At 38.7% G+C, this 26,125-nt stretch overlaps 1 protein-coding gene across 3 annotated transcripts in view; it reads left to right on the top strand.

The window, feature by feature from the left end:
* Positions 1-26,125, top strand: part of NAALADL2 (N-acetylated alpha-linked acidic dipeptidase like 2) — a gene marked incomplete at its 3' end in the record, with an annotated part of 659,756 nt that overhangs the window by 412,056 nt on the left and 221,575 nt on the right. Inside the window, 1 exon segment of one of the 3 annotated variants that reach the window (XM_027774416.1) lies at positions 24,702-24,791. Within the exon segment in view, the coding sequence (XP_027630217.1) occupies positions 24,710-24,791 (82 nt within the window). 3 annotated transcript variants of the gene reach the window in all.

The raw sequence follows: 26,125 nt of genomic DNA, 5'->3' as shown, positions 1-26,125 counted from the left end.
TGAAATATACATAAACTTCAGCTTGTAGCTCAGTTCAATCTAACATGCCTTTATTGACCACCTTTTAGGAACCAGGTTCTTTGTGAGACTCTAGAGACAAAAATAAATAAGACATGGTTCTTGCCATTAAGGAGCAATCAGTTCATCATGGGAAGACCAGTCAGTCAGTATGTCATGTCAGTTTGCAGTGATACCATAAGAAGATGTACACAGGGATCAGCAAATTGTGGAATGGTTAAGTCACTGGGCTCCCATGTAGTTGGCCATGGTTTGAGTCCCAGACCCAGAGACTAAAAACTCATGCTGGTCACGTGTCCGTGTGTGCCCAAGATCTGAGAGGAAATGGAGGAGAAGGGATTGCAGCGTAGCCATCCACCCTGGGCGATTTTTTGCTTTCTGTCTCTGTCTCTTCAGCAAGCACATGCATCCTACAGTGAAAATCTCTAAAATAATAATAATGATAACAGCTACCATTTAAAAACTTTTTTGTATGTAGAGCATCTTCAAATACATTATAATTCATTTTAGCCTTAAAATTGCCCCATAAGGTAGATGTCATTTTTGTTTTACATGTAAGGAAACTAGGCTACAGAGACACGAGGTGGTTTCCATAGAGTATGTAGCTGAGGCCAGGTGGTGTCACAGAGGTAAAACACAGGGCCACAGTCCCACATGGGAAGGCTGTTAGTTCAAGTCCAGAGACCTCTCTGAGCACGCCGGGCATCTGCTTGATGAAGAGCTGGCCAGAGGTTGGTCAGAATCCTGGCAAGGGTGCTGCCTATCTCTGCTTGTCTTTCTGTCTCTCTTGCCTATGTAAGAAATTTTAAAAACTTTAAAAAAAAAAAATCATGCAGCTGGTAGAAGACAGGAAGAAGATGCAAAGTGTATCCGTCACAGGTATGACCTTGAAACACTGCAGCGGCTCAGAAACTCCGGAGCCATGCATGGGATCAGTAGCCAGGTCACAACTAACCTGTCCTGGAAAGACTTCCAGACGAGAGACTTTTAATGCTAAGCTGAGGACTGCTCCAGGCTAACAAGGACAATTTAGTCATTCTATCTTTAACCACAGTCCCTTGCTTCCAGCTTTTTGCAAATGTTCCCGGGGAATCACTTAGAGATCCTGTGGGTGTCATTGTGGCTTGAGTTCTGAGTCGGGTGTGGATGGGGTGTGAGCATCACATTCCCAACAAACTGCTAGGTGAGGGCGGAAGCTGCTCCTCTGTTGATGTTCTGAGTGTCTAGGTACTCTACCTGTCTCAGAGCTCCTAGAACTCACGGTCAGAATCTTCATTTTAACAAGAGTCACTGGGTATCTCACTCTTTCTGGTTTGGTTCTAGTCCACATCTGAGTGGAGTGAAATAATCTTTACCTATGCATGTTTTTCTTGGTTTCAGGGAGTTTTCCTGATACATGGATAAGATTGAACAATTCCTTTCACAGCCTGTTTATGTTATCTACCCGTTTCTTAACTTTTTTAATATCCTACAACTTTCTTGAGCCAATTATTTAGGTTCTGTGTTAGAGCTTCATTTCAGTGACTACTATTCTACAAAAGAAAATTATTTTGCTTAAAAAATGTCAGATGGTCAGTATTAAAAGGGGCCTTGAAGTAATTTACTTTCACCTATAAATTGTTCATCAGAATATGATATGTAAGATTGTGAAAATAGTAAATTGCTGTCTCAAAATTACTTCCCTGTGGCACCAGAAAAAAAAAATTAATTCAAATAGGTGTTTCATCTTGCTGATTATTGCTTGAGTGTAATGAAAAGGTTTTAGAAATTGCAGTCGTTTGTTATTTCTGTTTTTACTACATTACAGGTATTGTTCTAAGTAATTCACACTTTAGATCATTTACTATTCCTAAAGACCCTTAGAAGTAGATACCATTGTCATCTGTAATTTTCAACTGAAGCAGCTGAACAGAAAAACTCGTTCAAAGTCAAAGAGCTAGTCAGTGGTCAAGTCAGGAATGTGATCCCAGGCAGGCGGTGCAGGTCCAGGGCAAATCCTTTAACCACGCAAAGTGCTGACCGAAGTTTAGCCTCACGTTTCTTTCTCGGTGCAGGTCCAGGGCAAATCCTTTAACCACACAAAATGTTGACCGAAGTTTATTCTCACGTTTCTTTCCTTTGAAGCACTGAGCACGGTTTATAATTACCTATTTTCATATTCACTTGTTACCTGCCCTCTCAAGATTGACCCTTCTTGTGAAAGAGATCATGTGTGTTGGTTCTCTGTTACGAGTCCCTGACGTACACTAGACGCTCAGTAAATATTTGTTAAATGGGTGAGTACACAACAAAATGCCGTCAGGGGTGTCATCTATACAATGCAGTGGAGGAGAGAATGGACCACTCTGGGGGGAGTTGAACATGCCACAAGGTCGTTCTCAGAATGTTTGAAACCATGCTGCTTGCGTCCACTCATGAGCTGTTGCGACAGCACTTGGCTGAGGGCAGCACACTGAGCCTGCAGCACTGTGGTCGAGAAGTGCAGGGTGAGAGCCTTGAACTCTTCCTGCTACTCTGATCCTCAGTGCTGACCCTCAAGCTTCCAGGCCTCTGCTCATGATCACCTCTTTACCTTTGCTCACTTTTGCTCCTACCTGGAATGCCTTTGCCTTTGGGGCCTGTTTGAGAACTTGAAGCTCTTTAAGGCCCACCTGAAAAACCCCAAATAATACCAAGTTTTCCGAGGGGACTCCAGCCACCCACAGAATTGCCATCTCTCTCCCGATACTTTCCCACTGTCTCAAGCTCTGTTCCCTCACGTTGGAAGTGTGCGTGCTGGTCTTTTGTCATTTCCTTGTTGATTGTTAGAAGTAATTTTGTTTCTACAACTAGATAACACTTTACTGAATGCAGAGACTGTATTTTATAGGTCTACCAAATCCAGAACTGTGCACATCAGATATGCAGTAAACGCTTATTGAATGAATCATTTGATTTAAACATTCAAAAATTACTTACCCATCTTTTTTCGTCCAAGTTCTGTAGAACGTTGTTTACCCCAGGGCTTTTTTTTTTTGTGTGCTCCCCAGACAGAGAGAGAGACAGAGAGACAGAAAGCGAGAAATCACCCCCCAGGGGGGATGGCCACGCCGCCATCCCTTCTCCTCTATTCTCCTGTCAGGATCTTGGGCACGCACGCACACGTGCCAGGCTTGAGTTTAAGCCACCGGGTCTGGAAAGTGAACCGTGGTCAACTACATGGGAGTTCAGCGACATAGCCATTACGCTAACTGCTGGTCCTTTCCCCCAGGGCCTGTTCTAGCTATTTAAGCCTGCTTCTGACCCCAGCTGTGTCTATTGGAAGGCCTTTTTGTTTTTCCTTTTTCCTCAAAGACCATAGATCCCTGTGGCTGGGAGTCAGAGGAAGAGGGAAAGCAGAGCGTAAGAAGCCATTTCATCTTCTTGCTAAGTGTATAGGACCCTTGGGGCTTTTAACAGTCACCTCTAAATCAATTGAATAGATATTTTCACTAAAACATGGGATGTGGTTTCTGAAATATTGAAGAGTTCCACTGTCAAAGTGCTGCTACAGTTTGCATTTTGCATTTAACAAAACCCAAAATATGTGTGGACATCTTTTTATTAAGCCCTTTCTTTTTGGATGCTATGGGCACAGGGTTTATGCCTTTTTTATGTTTATAGCTTTTTCTTAAAACTCTGAAATAATTTTTCATTCTTTTTGAATAAACATTTTCCAGAGGATTCCTGTACTCAGCAAAGAGAAAGAGAGAATATCCTCCCAATGAGGTGTGGTCATGGCTCAATCCCTTTGGCCCCGTTAATTCTTGGTGGGACATTGAACTAAGATCTGGCCCTCTGTTTCATCAGGATTTGGGGAGCACACAGATGCAAATACTCCCAAGGCATTCTTTCAAGCCGTCAGGGCCAGCCGTGTGAGATTTGGCTCCAAAATGACAGCGCTAAACTGCCTTACTACCAGGCTGCCCCTGTGTCTACAGCTTTTTAAGAAAGAATATACAAGTTCCTATGGACAGTGGATTGATTTTTAACACAGTTAATTTTTTCAGTTTAATTTTTTCTGCAATGTTTCTTGCCTGCCCCAAATCCACCTAGCTAATTTCTTCTTTAGACTGAAAATGTTAGGGGCCAGAAATCATGAGATGTATGTAATCTACTGCACAACTAGTAAATTCAAAGTTAATTTATCAGGTAACAAGTATCAGATTGTGAGTTTGGAAATAAGCAGGCCATTGAAAACCAAAACAGCTGGGAGAAATGAGAGACATTGTGCTAAAAATAGCACAATGTGATCTACCTGACTGGAAGAGAACATGTGCGGCTGAGTCAGGTAGAAAATTCTGGAAGAAAAACCATGAGGCTGACTTCAGACAGATGGACAGTGTTAAGCCAGTGAAGAAAGAGGTGTCTGGTGTATCCACTTTGGTGGGCCCAGAGCTGGTATCTGACTGATCATTAGAAAGAAGGGAACTACAGCTGCAGATTTAAGAAGCCTAGGACGAGATGTGAGAAACTGTATTTTAGAAACACTCTCACTAGTGATTGAGAGGATCAGCTAAGCCTGAGAATCGTTGACTTCTCAGATGCCAAGAGGCCTGGCCCCAGGCTGGTTTGGGAACCAGGAATTCATGCTCCAGTTTTGTGGACTAAAGAAAGTCAAGTAGACTCCCTATCTACCACTGACTCGGTCACAACTGGATCCTTGTGGCGGTAAGGGCTCTGTGTTCCATTTCGACATGATTTGGCTTTACCAGGGAAAAGGAGGCCCAGATCTAGGCAGGGGTTTTAAGCAACTCTACCTTCTAGGACTTGTTCCCGTTCCATGCTTAGTCAAGTCATTATTTACAAAGAATCAGAAGGAAATTTTACTCTGTATAGTGAACACACAGGGTAAGTTTTCAGGAAAATGTAAAGGAAAAGTTTGATTTGGTTTGGTTTTAGACAAGTAACCTATGTTTATTTCTTACTTATAAATATTTCATGAAAAAGGGGCAAACCCAAATTCAACAGGGTATCTAAGATATGTAAAATCAATTTGATGATGACCACAGTGTTAAATTTTGCCTTTCAAGGGCAGTGATTTCAAAATTTAGCTGTTTCAAAACTGCATGAAGAGATTAGCAAAACACAATTTGTTTGTACTCACTCTCAAGTTTGTCATTCAGACTAGAACAGGATGTAAGAATCCCATTTCTAACAGATTTCTAACAGATTCTAAAATATTCTCTGATGATGCCAACCTAGAGGGTACAGTAAGAACAGAGGAGGGCACCGTTTTCATTCCTGTTTATCAGTACGTAATAAAGTCAGCACTTTGTTTTTGTGATAGCATTGTCCAAAGGACGAAAACTAAAAATCATTATATTAACGTATAAGTATGGTAATATACCACTATAAAAGAAAGGCATGTTTTCTAATTGTAATAAAAGTAAAAACAGGGTCAAGTGATGTAGTCGTTGAGCAGGAGAAGTATATGCTCATTTGACAGGGTAAGTTGGCCTGGCTTACTGAACGTGGCCTTTCTGGAGAAAAACATTTTATCCTGCTGTCTTTAAAAGAAGTTAAAGTGGAGGCCAGCAAATGGTGTAGTGGTTAAGGCACTGGAATTCCACATGGCCAGCTGCAGTTCGAGTTTCATACCCAGAAGCTTGAAACTTACACTGGGCGCATTTGCATGCATGCCCAAAACCTGAGAGGAGAATGGAGGAGAAGGGATTGTGGTGTGGCTATCCAACCCCCAACCCGAGGGGGTGATGTCTTTCTTTCTGTCTCTCCAAGTGAGCATGTGTACCCTATGGTAAAACTCTCTCTTAAAAGTTAAAGGGCTACCTGCAGACCACATGTTTGTTATTTTGATTGTTCCTACACTGATAAAGGAAGGGATTGTACTACCACTGGATAGTCTCAACATGCTTTTTTAGTTATTTAATTTGTTCATGCAAGAAATGCAACAGCAATATTGATTAGCTAATCTTTTTGCTGAATGTAAAACTAGGTTTTTTCAACATAAACACTATTTCTTGATTTTTTATGTTTATGTCAAGTCTTATTTTCATATCAAAATAATGCATTTATAAAATATCATGTAACAGGAAGAAAAGAATGGCAACAAAATAGTATTTAAGAAATTGATTTATTTGCCATGATTTTTCTTGGCTGTCTTGGAGTTTACACAAGGGTGTAAGCCCACAAGGGTGAACACATTTAAGTGATGGGAATCACCCCCTCGCCCCCCCCACACACACAATGGTAAAGAACAGTGATTAAAATTGTTGCATTTACAGTTGCAGGGTGGATCTGGATTAACTCCATATAGAATATTATTGTAAACTAATCTTATATAACACATAGCTCTGGCCAATAATCCCACTTTTAATCTTTATTCCCTAGAGATAAACTAAGGGAGTGGTGGAAGGGTCTCAATGACTATCTTTAGTTCAAATCAAGTAAAACATTAAATAACAGCCATATGGACTCAAACTATTTAGCTTTATTTTTATTTACTCAAAGTCAATTATGCCACATCTTCCAAAGAGATAAGTACACACTGGGGATATTTTGTCGAGAGAACATCACTAAGAGCCTTAAAGCACTTGACCTTCATCTGGCATCTGCAGTCTGTCCCCATAACTGCTTTTGGTATCACTGTCTTGCTTCTATGTTATTACTTCAAAACATTTGTTTTAGGAGCAAAATTCTCTTAACATAGTTTGTTAAATGGTACTGTTTTCTATCTGAGCTTAAAGAATGCTTAGCTCAAAGAATAAAAATGGAAAAACATGATAGCTTTGCTTGTGTGAAGTCATTGATTCACCAGCTTTCACCAGATAGTTTTTGGCCAGCTGAGAAGAAATGTGAAGCAGCTTTTGCTGATGAAATCTGACTCCTTAGTGTCTTTTGGTGGAATGATTTGGTGCTTCCCTTGGTAACCTTCGTTCTAGGTGTCTATTCTAGTCTCGGCACGCTTTTCTCTACTGGCATAGCCTAACAGCCTAAGGAAGGGCCATTCAGCGCAGGATAATTCAGAGCTCACAGGTGTGCCTCACTGGCTTGTGTGTCTTCTCATTTCCTACATGCAACCTCCATGTTCTCCCACTTTAACAGTGATGCACAATTGATTATGCAGTGTTTGGCAAAAAGTCATAAAGAGATTGACATCTTTTAAAAACATTTAGGCACTAATTTCAGGACTTCTAGTATTTGACTTCTATCAAAACGTCTTGGTTCTCAGCATTTGCAGTTCCAGGTTTTACCGCTCATTCTTGCAGATACTGGCTTTCCCCTTGACCCATAGATGGGCAGCCACAGTTGTGTGTGGTCCTGTTCTTGATGGGCCTGCTGGAGGCCTTCTTACATGATCTTACAGATTCAGCTGTTGAAGAGAGACTAATTCTGATTACCCCACGTTACACAGCTTAAGGTCCCAGCTTATTAGCCAGAGGACCACTTTCTATCAGGGAATCTCAGCAAATCTGTTTTCCATTGTTCATAGAGAAATGAAATCTATTGCATAGCGAGAGAAGAGAGTCGGGTCTAATCCAGGTAATCACAGAAGAGCATTGGAGAATCTTGAGGGGAAGGGCCTACTGCATAGCTGGAGCAACCCTGTGATTAGAGGGGAGTGAACAGTTTCGCCCCTGTGTAATCACAGAAGAGCATTGGAGAATCTTGAGTGGGAGAGGAAGGGCCTACTGCATAGCTGGAGCAGCCCTGTGAGTAGAGAGGAGTGAACAGTTTCACTCCTGCCTCAGAGTAAGGGGTGAGACGTTACCAGAAAGGAACATTGTAAGAGAAGGACAACCCCACAGGCAAGGCCTCCCCAGAATGGAAAATACTCAAAACTAGCAAATATTATGTGTGCTTACGAATAAATCAATGGCCTATCTTCTCATGGAAGTGTAGATTTATAAAGATCAGCAATTTTCACAAAGAAAACTAAACTTAAGAATTCTTTTGTATTTTGACAGTAGGCTTAAAAACACACCATTTGGTGAACTTAACACTTCAGTATCATGCTCAGCTTTACTGTTTACTATGTGAGACGAAACCATGACAACAACATTTGAAGGTATTTTTCCAGATTTTTCAGTTAATGTATATGTGTGCATGCATGTTTGAAAAGCTCTTAAAAGAATATGAAAAGTATATTCCAAATAAAACTACTTGAACTTTAGGTAGAGGTCTGCCATGCCATTAGGGCAGTGAGTTAAACAGTTGCTACTTGAGTGGCCATTCTCCAATCACACTTAAGGCTGAATTTTGTTATCTTCTTTGAGGCATGATAGGTGTAAGGATGTTTAATTTTAGGAAGAACTGTGGTTACCTCATCATCACAGCTCCGACACCAAGAAAAGTCTGCCTTTTCTTGCCTTACTGAAATCATATTAAGTATGGTGTGTTTCAGAAAATAAAATGCAAATGATACACTAAATCATTTAGTTGAACCATAGCAGTTAAAAATCAATTTAGATATAAATTTCCACAATTTTTGTTAACATGCCAAACTCTAATTTTGCTAGTGATAACTTAGTTTGAAATAAAGCTGGTGCATTTGATTTCAAAAGAATTAACACCTATAGGGCTGGCAGGTGACATGGTGGTTAAGGACGCTGGACCCCCCCATGATCGTCTGCAATTTGAGTCCCGGACCTAGCAGCTTGCTTTCTTACCTTCTCTCCCTCACTCTCACTCTTGTTTTGTCTCTCTCTGATCAAATTAAAATAAACAAATAAATGAAGTTAAATCAAATAATTCTTCAAAAAATTATCTAAAGAAATATAAAAAAAAATTAGTACCTTGTAAGATATATGAATATATCCCCAGAATATGTTGAAGTTCTAGCTTTGGTACCATAAGGTAGGCTGGAACCTGAAGTGTACTTTACCAGTGGGAATGTACGTCATTAAAAAGTCAGGAGTTCTGCCACTCATAAAGGACAGGAGAGTGAGGGACAACCAGTGGTTTCTTCAACACCTAGCTCTTTCAAAACTCAAGCTTATCTTTTTGGAGCACAATCTTTAATAAAGAAAAAGAAAGATGACATTCAAGATTTCAAACATGGCCTATAAAGGTCTTTGTGATCCTCTTACAATCCCAATCTTCATTCTATTCCCTGTACTTCAGACTAACTAGGTTATCCTAAGTTCTTTCATTATCTAATGGTTTCATTTTTTTTTAAGATTAATTTTTGCTATAGGACACATGAGCTCACTGGAGAGACAGAGATAGAGAGTCAGAAAGCAAGAAATTGCCTACCCCTGGGGAAGATGACCATGCTGCAATCCTTTCTCTTCCATTCTCTTCTCACGATCCTGGGCATGCACACACACGTGCCCAGCATGAGTTTGAAGCCACTGGTCTATGACTCCCACAGTCGACTACATGGGAGGCCAGCAACTTAACCATTCTGCCATCTGCTGGTCCCATGGTTTCTTAAATATTGATCTTTGTATCCATTTTTTTCCCACTGCCTGAATTATTAAATCTACCGTCTTTATCTAGATAGCTTCTATTCATTATTTGAATCTCAGTTTAAAATTTGTGTTCTCGCAGATCGCGTCTCATTTTTGCTAGCTGAGTAAACTTTTAATACCCATCCCCAATCTTTAAAACAATCACATTTATGATATCTTGTCTAGTATTTGTCCCACTAGAGCAAGGTCTTTTCCGTCTTATTTACTCCTTTATCTCTGATGTTTAGAATAGGATCTCTGGTCTAATAATAGTAAAAGATCACCATTTGTTTATTTTAGATTCAAATACTACTAAATTTTATAAGGAACTACTTGTAACTCAATGCGAAAACAATTTAGTGAATACTCTTTATATTTATTAATTTCTATCATTATGCTTTGATTTCCCTGTCTCTGGCATGTTTTCTGGCATGCAATAGTGGCTTATAGATACTTTTCTATATGAGTAGAATTGCACAGACTTAAGAGAATGTTTTTAACCAATAATGACTGCTGCTTCTGTGTGGAGGCATGGCCCTAAAGGAACTAGATATACACTAGCAAACAAAACAAACCTATCCTCACGGAGATTTCATTCTCAATAAATCATTTATATACCTAACAATATGGATTTTTAATAATATTGGATAGTGCTTCTGTATGGAATATTTTTGGTTCTTCAAAATAGAATATCAGTAGCATATTTATTGGGAAAAAAGATTTTCAGAATATATTGCAAAGTAAAGAAAATTAGCTCATAAAACAATATATAGTATAAGATTTTTCAGTTCTATATGAGTGTGTCTGGAAGCATTAAGACCACAGTGCTAAGCTGGTTTTCGTTGAGATATTGCTAAAAGTAATTATCTTTGATGTTATTTCTGCTGTTTCTTTTGCCTTTCTGAAATGTGCCTTATTAATGTGTGTGTGTGTGTGTGTGTGTGTAGGGGGTGTTAAAGAAACTTTATTAAATAAGAGAAATATTATATTTTAGTATTAAACTATAATTTTTCACTAGATAGAAGCTAAATTTATTGTTCTGGAAAACTCAAATAGCTACATTATATGAACAGTCACAGGAATCACAATGGAGTTATGTTTCTTAGAGTATTTTAGTGGATAATGCAGTGTAATTACTTATTTCATAGAATTAGTATGGCAGAAATAACAACTTAATTGAATGATTTAGAATAATTTGCTCTCATTCATTCACATAGACACATAACTTACATCCTAGATCCTGTAAAACTTACACCATAGTGGGATTGAACTAAAAACAAAAAACTAAACAAACCAAAATAAATAAAAACAACCCTTACTTCCCAAGTACCTGCTGTGTAGTAAATACCAAACTAAATAATTAACAAATACTGTTGGCATTCTTTGCAACTACCCTGCAGGGTAAAAGCAGGCAATTTACCCAAGGTAACTCACTCAGTGGCAGACCAGGGATCTGAATCTGGCCGGCCAATTCTAGCACTGCTTGGATGTCGTAGGGGAAGGAAAAGGCCATGCAATTCCACACATGCAGGGCAGCTTCTTTCCTGGCTCCTTACTGTATCAGCGACAGGCCCTGCTTCCCGCTCTGGAATTCTCAGGAGTCAGCAGACCTATTTTCATGATTGGTGATCTGTTTTTCTGAAAATACACTCACCTAAATAAAATGGGTTCTAAAACCTCGAATGAAGACACACATTAAGAATAGACATACACCAGTCTTCCCAGAATAATTTGCTCCTTAATGTTGCTTCTTTTACCACGTGTGTCAATGCCGTTATCACTTAGTAATTCCAGGTTTTTGTTTTGTTTTGCACTAAAGCACTTTTCTATTACGTTCTTCTTCTGAGTAAGTAAAATAATCCGATTAGATCATCAGGTGAGAGACTCGTATCTTCTCTGGGCAGCTCTTGAGACATATGTGCCGCCCGGGGGAAAGCACCCTGACACACTTACGAACAAACATACGTTCATTCAAAACGAACTTGTGGCTACATACTGCATGCAACAATTAATTCTGACTTAAACAATGATTTACTTGAAACTGAGATTTGCTCTAAAACATCCTGTTTCCTTGGCAGGACGTAATAAACTGTGTAATTAGTAATGACTTCTAGGCGTAAACTAGTTAGACATCTGTCACTCTGTCCTCACCTAGTCTCGTGACTCACTTTGGACCCACTCACTGCACCATGGTCTCTGAGAGCCCAGGCAGATGACCTAAACCAGGTAATCATTCACCAAAGCTGGGATATTTTTGGTAATTATACGGATGAGGGGAGAATGGGGGCAACAAAATCCTCTTATTTCAAATATTGAAAAAGTTATTTTGAAGGCTAACAGGGTGCCTTATTAATGTGTGTGTGTGTGTGTGTAGGGGGTGTTAAAGAAACTTTATTAAATAAGAGAAATATTATATTTTAGTATTAAACTATAATTTTTCACTAGATAGAAGCTAAATTTATTGTTCTGGAAAACTCAAATAGCTACATTATATGAACAGTCACAGGAATCACAATGGAGTTATGTTTCTTAGAGTATTTTAGTGGATAATGCAGTGTAATTACTTATTTCATAGAATTAGTATGGCAGAAATAACAACTTAATTGAATGATTTAGAATAATTTGCTCTCATTCATTCACATAGACACATAACTTACATCCTAGATCCTGTAAAACTTACACCATAGTGGGATTGAACTAAAAACAAAAAACTAAACAAACCAAAATAAATAAAAACAACCCTTACTTCCCAAGTACCTGCTGTGTAGTAAATACCAAACTAAATAATTAACAAATACTGTTGGCATTCTTTGCAACTACCCTGCAGGGTAAAAGCAGGCAATTTACCCAAGGTAACTCACTCAGTGGCAGACCAGGGATCTGAATCTGGCCGGCCAATTCTAGCACTGCTTGGATGTCGTAGGGGAAGGAAAAGGCCATGCAATTCCACACATGCAGGGCAGCTTCTTTCCTGGCTCCTTACTGTATTAGCGACAGGCCCTGCTTCCCGCTCTGGAATTCTCAGGAGTCAGCAGACCTATTTTCATGATTGGTGATCTGTTTTTCTGAAAATACACTCACCTAAATAAAATGGGTTCTAAAACCTCGAATGAAGACACACATTAAGAATAGACATACACCAGTCTTCCCAGAATAATTTGCTCCTTAATGTTGCTTCTTTTACCACGTGTGTCAATGCCGTTATCACTTAGTAATTCCAGGTTTTTGTTTTGTTTTGCACTAAAGCACTTTTCTATTACGTTCTTCTTCTGAGTAAGTAAAATAATCCGATTAGATCATCAGGTGAGAGACTCGTATCTTCTCTGGGCAGCTCTTGAGACATATGTGCCGCCCTTAGGTTTTCTGGCTTGTGTCACTAAGCAGAGACCCTGACGTCTGTTACTGCAGGAAACCCGAGTGGCAAGTCTATGAGAGGTGGTGTGGCAACACCATCCCTCACAGGGTTAGGGTCTCATGAAACCTGTCAGAAATGCTATGAGCATCGAACACAATCACGTTACCTTCTGGAGAAGAGGTCTCCATGTTTATATTCAAAAATATCAATCATTGTAAATACTGAGTTGAGTTTGTTTTTCAGCAGCACTGTTTCCATTTGCAGTAAAGATGTACAGGGAGACGTTGCCACCTTCATGGCTCTTAGATCAGTGTCAAAATTAGCATATAAAACATCCATCAAATACAGAAACCAGGCACATTGGTCATGCCTTTTACAAGGGCCTGTAAATGCAAGACTTTACTGGCCTTTTTCAGATACCTCTGGACGCAGGCAAATTAACAGGAGCCAGGCCACCTTTCATAAGCAAAATACAAAAAGTAACAAGATGTGTCCTAGTAATTCAGTTAGCATTTCTGTCCACAGATTTTAGTGCTTAATTTTTAAATTATACTGGAGAGCTACTTTCATTTTGTTTTCACACTTGGTAAACAAAACAGGCTGTTCAAACACAGATGTAAATTACTTGCTGGTTGATTACCAACTGAAAATGAGGAGTTAAAGAGCTTAATACTGGGTACATCCCTCCCCCTAGCTCATCAGTACATGGATATCATAATGATTAGGGAAGTAATTTTATCATTTGGGGCACGTTTTCACTAACATAGATTGCATGGCATTTGGCTTACTGAAGGTGACAGGTATCACACTACTGCATAGTCCTCTTTATATTTCAGAAAATGGGTTCCTCACATTTAAGATCCCCCTACAGCAAAAGAGCTTGAGGAATGGACATAGTGCACCCATTCCATGGAACCAGTATTTTATACCTCTCGGTACCTATTTTACATCTATTGGCTCAGACCAAATCGTGTGAGCCTATGCCATGAGTTAGCTTTACTGTGACATAGAGCACAAAGTTGACCACTGAAACTACAGACTCTTCAGAGAGGTTTATTATCTTTTGACAGGTATTCACTCTGAAGCATTTAGCATTTTCCCACCGATTTATTTTCTTGAAAGAAGTGGGCTCCTGCTTTTGTCCGTGTTTAGTGCACTATCATGGTTTAATTGAGCCACCCTACTCGCAAGCGTGATGATGATGACTCTGCCACGCATATCACAACACTCCTGCTGACTGGCCTTTGTATCGTGACTTACAGCTTTACGGTATTATTTCCACATGAATTATGTGGTCTACACTGCTGCTTACTGAACTGAGTCGCGTTGCTGCTTGAAGGTATTCATGCAAAGCTTACCTTTGTTTTTTCTCCAGCGCCGAGCACAGGGTCTGACTACACACAGCGTTCAATGTGTTAAATGGATTGCTAAGAAATTTTTAATCCATTAGAAAAATAGCATTTGAGCAAATTATTCTGTGTACTAATTTTGTCTTGTTTATTTTTATTGTTGACAACTTTGTATTCACTTATCTACTCAGAGTGGACCTGTATCAAATATAAAATGTTTTTCATTTCATTGCTTAAAATCTTCAGCTAGACAGAGCTTTGGCAGGTTCTAATCAGTAATATGATACAGAACACTGAACATGTACTTATCCTTGTTCCCAGGAAATGAGTTGAATCATTACGTTACAGCCATTACAAAACTGACCAAATGGTAGGAGCCTAAGTTATGCGTTTACAGGTGATCTAATTTCACTTTATGTACCATGTCCGACAACTCCCCTCCATCCAGGTCTCCTGTGGAACTGTACCCTTCTTAAGAAGCATATTAATCTGGGCTCCCTGATTCAGTAATTAGAAATACTTGGAATATATTCTGCGGGATCAAATATTACTCAGTCTATTGATAAATATCATTTTCTTATGTGATTTCAATTTGTTGCCTCCAAAATTTTTATGCCTGATAGAATTCCTCAGTGTCAGACTGAGATGCTGGTAAGTAGAAACTTCAAGGGAGTGCCCTCGGAAATAGGAGTTTGTTCTTCACTCGGGGAAGATGTGAACTCATTCAGCAGGGACCCGATTTCTCCTGTGTGGTTTTTTTTTTTTTTAATTGAATCACAGAACCCATCACTGTCTATTACACACAATAAGCACTCTGATCCATTAGGGACTAGATAAACAAACGAATCATCAAATGTTCTGATTCTGTATTCAGTAGTCCCTGAATTGGGACCTTTTCCCACTATAGAATGAGCACTAATAATAACGAATTCCTGAAACTATGATTTATATTACTATAGTAATACATAAATAGCTATAGGTCTTGGTTCTTGATGGTTTCAAGGAAAAATCAAAAGTTACTTAATTCCTCAAGGATTGACAAAGGATGTTATTATTTAGGATAAAACTTCTAAGAAATTTTCTTAAGATGAGAATGCTTTTGCTTTATGTCTGTGTCTGTTTCAAAGGGATCCTTCTTCAAAACTTTAACTTGGACCTCGCCTACTTGAGTGAATTACACTTGAAATGACATCAAATAAGAAATTTGCTTATTCTCTACTAATTCCAAATCGGTCCTTTCCTGATGGACCTGACCCAGCTAGTGGTGCACCATTCTCCCCCTCTCTGGTGCGAACTTCGTTAATGAACCTGGTACCTCTGGCACTGTCGTTGCTAAAAGTTCCTACCTATTCAATTGTATCATCCGTACGGGCCTTCCTTGTTCTCAGTTTCTCTCCATAACAGTGTGGACTATGTCCCACTGCTGGGTAATTATCTCAACATATCCCTTGGATTCTGCCACTTCTCAGTTCCTAAGTCCCCAAAGGCTCTTCAGTATCTTCAGGTTGAATAGCCAAACTACTTGCATTTATAATCCACACCCAAGAATGCTGGGTTCTCTCTCTCTTTCTGTTTCTCACATTCTACTTCCATACTTTTTCTCTGGCTGGGATTTCTTGTCAGGGCTTCCCGCCTCTAGCAAATGTATTAGCACCTCTGGGCAGTTTGGTTTGTGACAGCGTATTCAGTATTATAATGCGTTTCGTCTTTTGAAGGAGAAATACTGATCATTTCTAGCATACTGACCATAGAACATATTAATAAAACCCAACCCAGTTCTCTTGGCTAGTAGGAATAAACAGAAGAGCAGAAGACAAACTCTTTTGCGTTTTTGTAATCATCAGTGGGAGGATAGCATCTCATATTTTCCAAGAAGTGAAATAAATTGATTAGCAAAAGAGAAAGTTGTGAACTGTGGCCCTCCTGATTCAAAAGTCTAATTCCTATTGACAGAACATGTCCAACTCAACCTTTCATTCCTTCACTCATTTCTTCATCTACAAGACTTTAAACTCCATAAAAGCAGGAACCATGCCTCTCCATTATCCACTGGGTTTCCAGTACTGGTAAAAAGTTTGCATGTCCCATAAATATTGAATGAGTAACCATTTCTTGAACTAAAAGAAAGCCTATCTATACTACAACTTGGGGGTACAAAGATAAGAAAAGTATGACCACGATCCTCAAGTAACTCACAAGATACTGAGGTATCTTATGTGTGAAAACTTACAAATCAATGTGAATGGTATAATAGAGGATGTACAGAATTTAATGGCCTCACTGTTTCATCCCTCAAGTATTGCTTTTTGCTTTTTAGTTTTTGCCATAGGGTGTATATTTGCCAGAGAGAGGTAGTAAGAGGGAAAGTGACAAATCATACCCCAGGGGGATGACCACACTGTATATCTTCTCCTCTTTTCTCCTCTTAGGATTTTTGGCATGCACACATGCATGCCCAGTGTGATTTTTAAGTCACTATGTCCAAGACTCAAACTACAGTTAGCCACATGGGAGTCCAGCACCTTAACGACCATGTCAGCTGCCAGTCCATCCCTAAAGTGTTTTAAACTGATCTTGTGAACAAATAAAACTGCCATCTCTCCCACATAATTCTACTTTCATTGGCAATCTTCTGAGTTTGGTCCTTCTGTGTACAAAATCTATACCTTCTTGTGTGTTGCATTGCTCTTTAACAGAGGTGATAGGAAGGCAATATTTATATTTCTGTATGTACATCTCATTTTCCAGAATAAGTTGTAAATACCTTGAAAGCAGCAGCTGTGTGTCATAATTTCTTTGTATCTCTAGGAACATATGAAAGAGAACCTGCTCAAAAAATATATTTGATCATTGTTTTCTAATTGATAGATTAAATACAACCTAGTCCATAGATTGCAAAAATCATAAGTATTTCATTTGAAAAACTTAAACATTATAAGCAAGCTAATAAATATTTTTTTAACATTATGGGGTGTTCCTGAATTGGAGGCTCCAGGTTCTAAAGAGATGTTTTAAGGACTTTATTTGATTTCAGAGATTCCAGCAATTGACAATTACTGAAATGTGGGTTCTAATTTTGACTTAGATTACAAATCTATAATGCAGTATATGTTATGCTATTACTATCTTCTCAAATGTACTGTTCACCCAAGTCCATAATATTTATACAGTTAGAGAGATTAGTGTAATTAAAAGTTATGAACAATGCTGTTCACTATAGCCATGGTTGGTTAAACTCGGTTAAAGCCAGAGTTAATAAGGCCAGGTTAGAAGGTTTAATCCCCTTTGTGGTTATCTTTCAGTTTCCTTCATGACTCATGTCATGAAGATGTAACCATTTGGAACAAACAATATATAAACAAAAAATATATATATTTTTAAACTTTTAAGCATATTAGATTGTTCCTTTTTGAGATTTTTTTAAATGCATTCAATCACTGTACACAGTTACAGCTTAGAAAACGAGGTTTCCCGGCACGAATACACTGTATATTAGATACTATCATACATGTTATAATCAGATAATTATCCATTTTTGTGATCCTTAAATGGTTTGCTTCTTGCTTTCCCCTTTCAATTCTCTTCCTCTCACCCTCCCCCATTTCCCATCCTCCTCCCATACTGCCTCCTCCATCCACAGTTGTTCTCCATGCCTTTGAAAGAGTGGAAGATATAGACTGCTCTTCTTTGTAGTGTAATTTATATTTACATTTGTGCCTCTCTGTTCCTGAAAAATTGGGGGGAAAAGGGGTTTCTTATAAATCTAGAATTCAGTATAAGATAAAACAAACTAGTAGAAAAGGGAGAATGATAATATGCCTACCATAAACTTAATATCATCTTTAAGATTGAGGATCTAGTTGAACTTTCCATTAACACTGAAAACATAAACATTGTTGGTTACAGTGCCTACACTATCAGCAGAAAGCTTATCAGTTTGTCAAGTTTTTTTTTTTTTTTAAATAGTCTAAAAATATTTAAGATCGCATTATGCCAAGATACTGAATGACATGGTAGTCATTGTCTGCTAAGCTAGGTTTATCACGAATGTTTTTTTATATCAGTAATAAGAATGTAAAGTCCTTATTGAAAGCCAGATAACAGACATGATTTGACAGGGCATCAAGCTACTATGGACAGAATATGGCCCTTCCTTGAGGAACATAAGTCTGATTTCTGAGATGTACACTGGGGTTTCATATTCCTATTTCTTCTAAATTCAGTTTAACTCAGTTCATTGATAGGGGTTTGAAATAAAAGTGTTAGGTGTATAAGGCTTACCTTTTAAAGGAACAGAGGTTGAATGCAATAGAATTCTGTGGGATCATAGGGTAACCGTAGAAAGATTATTTTAATGTTAAAAACTCGTTTTCACTTTTTTGGTCACATTCACGGAAACTGGTGCACCCTTCTCCCTTTCTGTTTTTCTCTTCTCCTAAAACAAGAATAACAATAGCAGCTCTCTCTGTCATATAACCTTATAAAGTTGAAGACGAATAGTGGATATGTGTGATTTTTATCAACCCTAGACTACATTAAAATATGCAGTGTTTGGGCCATCACCATGGCCTGGGTAAGAGAACCGCCATCCACATGACTGACCATGCAGTTAGCATTCTGGACCCGATATAACAGACACAAAAGTGAAAAGTTATCTGCTGATGATAATGTACACGGTAATGTCTTTGACTTGACTAATTCTAATATGCACTGTATTCATGCTGGGAAAAACCATGTCCTACACTATAAAGATGTACAGTGATTAAATAAAAAGCAGAAACAACATTTGAAAAGAAAAGAGATAAAGCAAAACGAGGGGTGGCTGAGCGTGCACGGTCGATCCCAGCAGGTGGGAGGAGGGAAGGGATTGCAGTGTGGCCGTGCTGCACGGGGCCTTCCTCTCGTTCCTCTCTCTGGCAAGCACACACACTCTCTGGCAAAATTTTTAAACCAAAATGTATGATATTCATTTATAGTTTGTAATAAATATGAATCATTTATATTTAACACTACAAACTATCACTAAATGGGATAGGTTCTTACTGCCTGAGAACTCTGAGATTACTGTCCACTAGGTGATAAATCTGTCTGTGAGCCAGCCCCATAGCCTAGTGATTAAGTGAGCTGATCCCACATGACCTAGTGCAGAGGGAGGGGACAGGGTGGGGGTGTGACCATGCCCACCTGGACGGTGCTTTCTCTCTCTGTCTCTGGCAACTGAACATGCCTCATGACCATTTAAAAACAATGAAAAGAGCTACGTGTGCTTTGTGTGAAGTCACTGAAAGCTCCAGGGACAGAAAAGTTAGGCAGAAAAGTAGAGAAAAGTGAAAGCAGCCAGGAGTTGAACAAGTGATGAATGGAGTTATTACAAGCAAATAGGCTAAAATGGATGTTCTGTACTTCAGTCTGGCATGGGGATGCCTTCAAGATGAATGCTATCGCTAAGGGAAAATGCGAAACGATTGTTTTTCTTGGTAGTGATTAAATTTCATTAGAAATTATAGGGAAGAGGCGATGAGAAAAAGTAAACGGCTTATGGGTAAAAATGCTCACCGTTTTCACGACATTATTGTCTGCATTACGTGGAAAACACACCCTTCTCACACATCTGGGAGATTTTCTTTAGCAGTGTGGGAGAACAGGATACTAGAGTGAAAAAGAACAGTTTTTGATCATCTTAGGTTTTGCAGTTTTACTTTTGCATAAGCTGCAAATGAGTTGACGATGTCACATACACGCTAGAGAGGGCAGCAACTTGCCGTTGTCAGAGAAGCAGGTACATCTCAGAGATTCAGCTGATCTCACGCAGTCACCAAGTTCCTAAGTGGTACACAACAATCAGGCCGGTAAGTCTAAGGCTGGCATTGCCACCCACGCCAGCACACAAACAGCACTTCATGTATAAACATTTATTAGGTGTAAAAGCAAGAGGAAATGAGGAAGTCTAAAAGCACCTGTTACCTTTTAAGATAATTTAAGTTGGATAACAAAACCGCTGCATTTCAATAACTGGATTTGAATTAAATTCTCACTTTTTCACTTCGGCAGCAATCCTCGCTTTTGAGTCTAGATATTCAAACTATAATCTGGTGATTCTCTGTTAAAATTGTGCTGGAGGGACTCTGATAGAGGGTAGCAGGGCATGTGAACTCAAATCCACGCTATGAGGAGGGTTTTTGTGTCTGCCAGTGAGCAGCAGACGTGGGTGCATTACGTGGAAAACACACCCTTCTCACACATCTGGGAGATTTTCTTTAGCAGTGTGGGAGAACAGGATACTAGAGTGAAAAAGAACAGTTTTTGATCATCTTAGGTTTTGCAGTTTTACTTTTGCATAAGCTGCAAATGAGTTGACGATGTCACATACACGCTAGAGAGGGCAGCAACTTGCCGTTGTCAGAGAAGCAGGTACATCTCAGAGATTCAGCTGATCTCACGCAGCCACCAAGTTCCTAAGTGGTACACAACAATCAGGCCGGTAAGTCTAAGGCTGGCATTGCCACCCACGCCAGCACACAAACAGCACTTCATGTATAAACATTTATTAGGTGTAAAAGCAAGAGGAAATGAGGAAGTCTAAAAGCACCTGTTACCTTTTAAGATAATTTAAGTTGGATAACAAAACCGCTGCATTTCAATAACTGGATTTGAATTAAATTCTCACTTTTCACTTCGGCAGCAATCCTTGCTTTTGAGTCTAGATATTCAAACTATAATCTGGTGATTCTCTGTTAAAATTGTGCTGGAGGGACTCTGATAGAGGGTAGCAGGGCATGTGAACTCAAATCCACGCTATGAGGAGGGTTTTTGTGTCTGCCAGTGAGCAGCAGACGTGGGAAAGCATTTCCATGTGCACATGATCTATGCTGCCGGTGAGGGGTCGGGCTGTCCAGCACTTGTTGAAAAGTTATTAATGATGACACAGGATGATGGGTAGTTAGAAGAATCACTTTTAAAGTCAAACATGCATGAAGTTTTGCTCTGCTATTTTCTAATCGTATGATCTTCATCAAGTTCCGTGAACCCTTTGATTGCATTTCCTTATCAATGAAGAATAGATAACATGTATCATGTAGAACCATTACGTATTTAAAGTATTGTGAATTTAAAGTACAAAGAAGTATTCGATTGTTATTGTAGAAACTTGCTAACAGATCTTTAACTATTAACATTTACAAACTTTATTTTGAGACATCATTAAATGTGTATTATAGATATGAAGAATATATGTTTGCAAAGAAATTTTAATAAAAATGGTGGAAATATTTTTCAATGGGGAAAATATAGAATATGAAAAGATTTGGGAATAATACAAATCTATATTCTCCATTTCCCATCTGTGTTTTTGTCTCTTTAGCCATTCTAATGAATGAATTGTTAAGCTAACAATAGAAAAAAAAATTTCCTGCATTAAAGAAAATCTTGATTTTGTGGATTCAATGGGTTTATACAGTTTCATGCAATGCTGATGAGAATATACACGCTGCTTAACATATTTAGGTATAATCTCATGGACTTTGGAGGGCAGTAGATAGTTTGAATGATGGAGAAAAGATAAATATTTGGCCACAGGTAGGCAGAATGCCAGAAAGTATATCCAGAAAGTTCAGATTACTGACCTAATGGGAAGAAGCATCTTCCTGTTACAGATGAAGAAAACCATCTGTGGTTTACAGTTGAGGAAACAGACTGCCTGGGCAGACATCCCAGACACCGGTGCCTTCAGGTGAAAGGCAGCCTCAGTTCAGGGTGAAGCTGGGTGTACAGCATAGGGAGTGGAGGCAACAGTGGTGTGCTGGGATTGCACCTAAAGACATGCAAATGCTTTATTTTGGAAAGTCACTGGCGTGCCCAAGAGCTCTGCAGGCTGAAGTTGGTCTGCAGTCTTCCCCCAGTCCCTCGCTTATGGGGACCTTCTGCATATTGTAACAGAAGCAGTGCAGTCTCCACACCAGCATTATTGCTGTCACCGTTTTTGGTGAAGGATGAATGAGTGAATCCAGAGAGTTTGGATTTGTGTGTTTAATTCGTCAGTTCCACCACTGGAAAGAGATTCTCATTTACCCCCATGCCCTGCCCTGTATATTTACATATTCCTCCATGAAACAAAACCTTCCCTCATCCATTGAATGTGTGTTGTAGGTTATAGCAGGTGCAGATATAGCTAGAGTAAAAAAACAGACCAAGTGCCAGTGGACGAAAAACCAAGTTGCATACCAGTAGCTTAAATATTCCTAGACACAAAGTAGAGGGAATGGAGAAATCCTTACGAATCCATGTTGACGTGGCCGTTTCAGTTGTAAACAAACTGACCCACAAATTTCATGTAAATCAGAATCATTGTGGGAATTTTTTTTATGTAATATGATCAGTTTAATTGAAAAGGCCCATATAATCATTTAAATGAGAAACAATTTACTCTGATGACCCTGATGATACTAATTAATTCCCAGTTTAAATGACCTGAGCATTCTTTATGCTCGTTCATCTTTCCTTCCATTATACAGTTTCCTTTCTTTACTTCATCAATGGAAGATATACACTATTCTGAGTTGTTATAGTTTTAATATGGAGTATTTTCTAAGTAAAGGGGAAAAAAGAATAAGACAGATTAAAAAAAATGCCAGGAGAGAGCGATTTGCTGGCCCTTACCTAGAATTTTTATATTTTTAGCGGTGACCCAGGCTCATATTCAATACCTTGAAATGGCAAATGGTTGCTTTCTATGTTTTCAGGTCAGATCAAACATTTATTTTGAACATCTAGCTAAAGAAAAATGGCTCCTATCTGTTTGTTTTTAAACCCTTTATTTTGTATCTAGATGGAACTGACCTCAAACTATATCTGGAATTACTCACCTGTAAGAAGGCAATGCAAGTCAATACAAACAAGGGCATTTTTGCTGGAAGCTGAAATTAACCTTTAGAAACTTTGCAATCCAGATGTAGCTGCTCCGTATCAGCAAATAGAGCAGCTCTTACTTAGCAGGAGTGAAAGGTTCCCTGTGCCAATCAAAAGTAAATAAGGCCAGGTGATCCAAATATACTTCTTGATATTTTTGATTCACTGATTCTTTCTGCTTCAACAAGCCACAATACTTTTGAAAGCATCTTTTACTCCTGAGGGGTAAGATGGACTAAACCATGTGTCACACAAGTAGAAACACTTAAAAATAACACATACACAGTTATAACAATTTCTCTCTTGACTATTACAATTTTTATCACTTTAAAATATAGACATATCTAAATATATGGGTAAGGGTAATTGTCACACACTCGACATAGAGTCAAAATCAGATTGAAGTTTCCTGGCCTGGCCCCATAAGCAAATGGTTAAGGGAGCCAGGTCCTACATGGCCAACCATGGTTTGTTTGGCTTACGGTCCTGGTGGCTTGGAAAACATGCCAGGTGTGTGTGTGCGAGTTCCCCCGAACCCCAATGGAATGAAGACAGATTAGAAGGGATTGCAGTGATCATACCCTGATACCCCATTGCAGGAGCCCTTCCTTCATCTTTCTCTTTCTCTGGCAAACACATGTACCATCTGGAAATTATTTTTTAAAAAATTAAAATTTCTAATGTGTCTTTGGAAGAGCTAGATTTTGAAGCTTTTTTTGTATCCTTTTCTCTTGGCCACAGAAGTAAATGTATGCTGTACATTAATCCAAACCAAAGTTTGAGACATTTAAAATAATTCATAAGTAAATACTATGAAAAAGTTAATGAACATTTTACCTCAGAATGCAATGCTTTCCCTGTGATCTAAACATTTTTATCCATTTAAAAGTTAGTGTGTCTTTTGAATGACCAAGACAATGTTGATGATATTCCCTAGAGTTAAATTCCTGAGGTAAATCATCATAGAAGCCTACTCAGAATCTGAGTGTAATGTGTAACTATTAGAACTCTCAACACATTTTTGTCAAAAGTCAAATTTGGGGGAAAATCAAATTTTAATTCTGTTATTTGCAAATTAAACACAAATCATAGGTGTCTTCTCTCACTTCAGTGTGTTCATGTTTTTCATTTGTAAATAAATATTTCTGGGGCAATAAAAAATTCATAGATTGTTCTTAAGTAAATATGTTGGGTCCCAAGAGAGTTGAGTCCCATATGACTGGCCACATCATTCAAATCCTGGCCCAGAAGCTTGTAAAACACACCAGACATGTGTGCATGGGTGCCCCAAATCCTAAGGGGGAGAAATTGAAAAGAAAGGATTGTAGCATGACCACTCCCCATGGGGGAGGGGGGCTTTCTCCCTTTCCCTCTCTGTGTGTGTGTCTCTCCAGAGAGTACTTATGCTCTCTGGCAAATTAACAACAACAATAAAAAGCTTCTTCTTATAGTTTAGCCTTCCTAGGCTAGATCATGAATGTGTCTAATATCCTATGCCTCTTGCCCAATTGCTTCCCTTAACAATCTCCGTTCAGGCAGAGCTAAAATTCCTGTTACGGTGTAATCAATTGGAATGTGATTTTAATTACAAAATTTGGGACACTAAGCTTAAACTTGAGTAAAATTTATGGTTTCTCATCAAAGGTTGCACCATGGAAAGTCTACAAAAACCACACAGTCTTCTAGATGACTGCATTTTACCATGGGGCTTACAAGTAAAACAAAACCTGAAAGGTAGGTATTGACACATCTAGCATACCAGTTTGCAAACAGACGAAAATAACAGAAAGATGGAAAAATGGCATCTTGGTAAAGTAGAAAACATGTAGTTTGGAAAAATTACACCATATCTATCCAAGATTATAATTTAATATGATCATTATATTGCAGATGTAGCAATTCTAACTTGAAGTATCTTGTGGTAAAATGTCCCTAAAATCAAGGAGTGATACTCAGAGCCACTAAACTTCTCTGTGTTTTCTCATACTATAAATGCTATAAATTCCTTATTATAAAAGGAAATACATATCAGTGTTTTTATTTCCCAAGAGGTAATGGCCCAAAGCACATTATCTGTGTGTGAGTGTTCAAAGGTTTCTGTAGCATCATGTGATAGCTGCTTTAAACACTTGCTTATTTTTTTTATAAAGTACTTTTCGTCAGGCAATATATATGTTAGAGATTAGCAGTTCCTCCGGTTGTAAAACCTTGACATTGACTATAATTGAGGAGGTTAGTGTCGGCGTGTTCATAACTATTACCTGTCATTTGAAATATGACAGGTGCTGTAACTGTGAGACCTTGGGGATGCTTGTGTGTTGGCACTGCCATCTGACTGCCTTCGAGATTGCCAGACAGTCTTCTTACTGCCTCCGACCCTGAGATAATTAACATGGCCCTGGAGGCTCCAGCCTTTTCCATTGGCACACTTGTTTAATAAGATGTCTGCTAGATTTGCCTTCCTCTGGCTTAACAGTGTGCCTTTAAGAGAAAGGTACTTCGGTCCCATTAAGTTTTCTACTGCTGACATTAACTCTGTTTACAAGTTGCTTATATACAAATTTGTACAAATTTGGTTGATTTCCTTAAAATTAAGATATCTTCCTCATGTTGTTTTCAGTCGTGCATTTTGATTCATGTAAATGCATTTTGCAATGAGACGAATGTGTTATCTGAAGTACAGACACTTGATTTGATAGCTATGTCATGTCGCATGTGGACTAGCAATGATGAAATAGAGCAAAAAAAAAAAAAATCCAGTCCTTAGGGCACATTTGATGGAATTTTGGTTTCTATGTTCCCAAGGGCACATCTGAGAGTTACAACAGCCTGCTTCTACTTACCTTCAGAGTACAGTCATTGATGTACAATTAACACTGTGCAGAGTTAGCAAAGTTAGTTTCTAGATTCTGAATAACTCTTTGTAAATCAAGTTTCAGAAACTTAAAGGGAAATATTAAGTGTACTCACAAATCTTTAATGTACAAAGGGTAAAATTAGAGTTACTGATATCAAGCCGTTGCATTTATTGAATGTATTTTGTTTCACCACAGAATCAATTGACTGTG

The sequence above is a fragment of the Tupaia chinensis genome, unplaced genomic scaffold, assembly GCF_000334495.1.
Source record: "Tupaia chinensis unplaced genomic scaffold, TupChi_1.0 Scaffold000430_1, whole genome shotgun sequence".
In the NCBI taxonomy this organism is placed as follows: domain Eukaryota; kingdom Metazoa; phylum Chordata; class Mammalia; order Scandentia; family Tupaiidae; genus Tupaia; species Tupaia belangeri.
The sequence above is the reverse complement of the archived record's forward strand: the minus strand, read 5'-3'. Positions and strand labels throughout refer to the sequence as shown.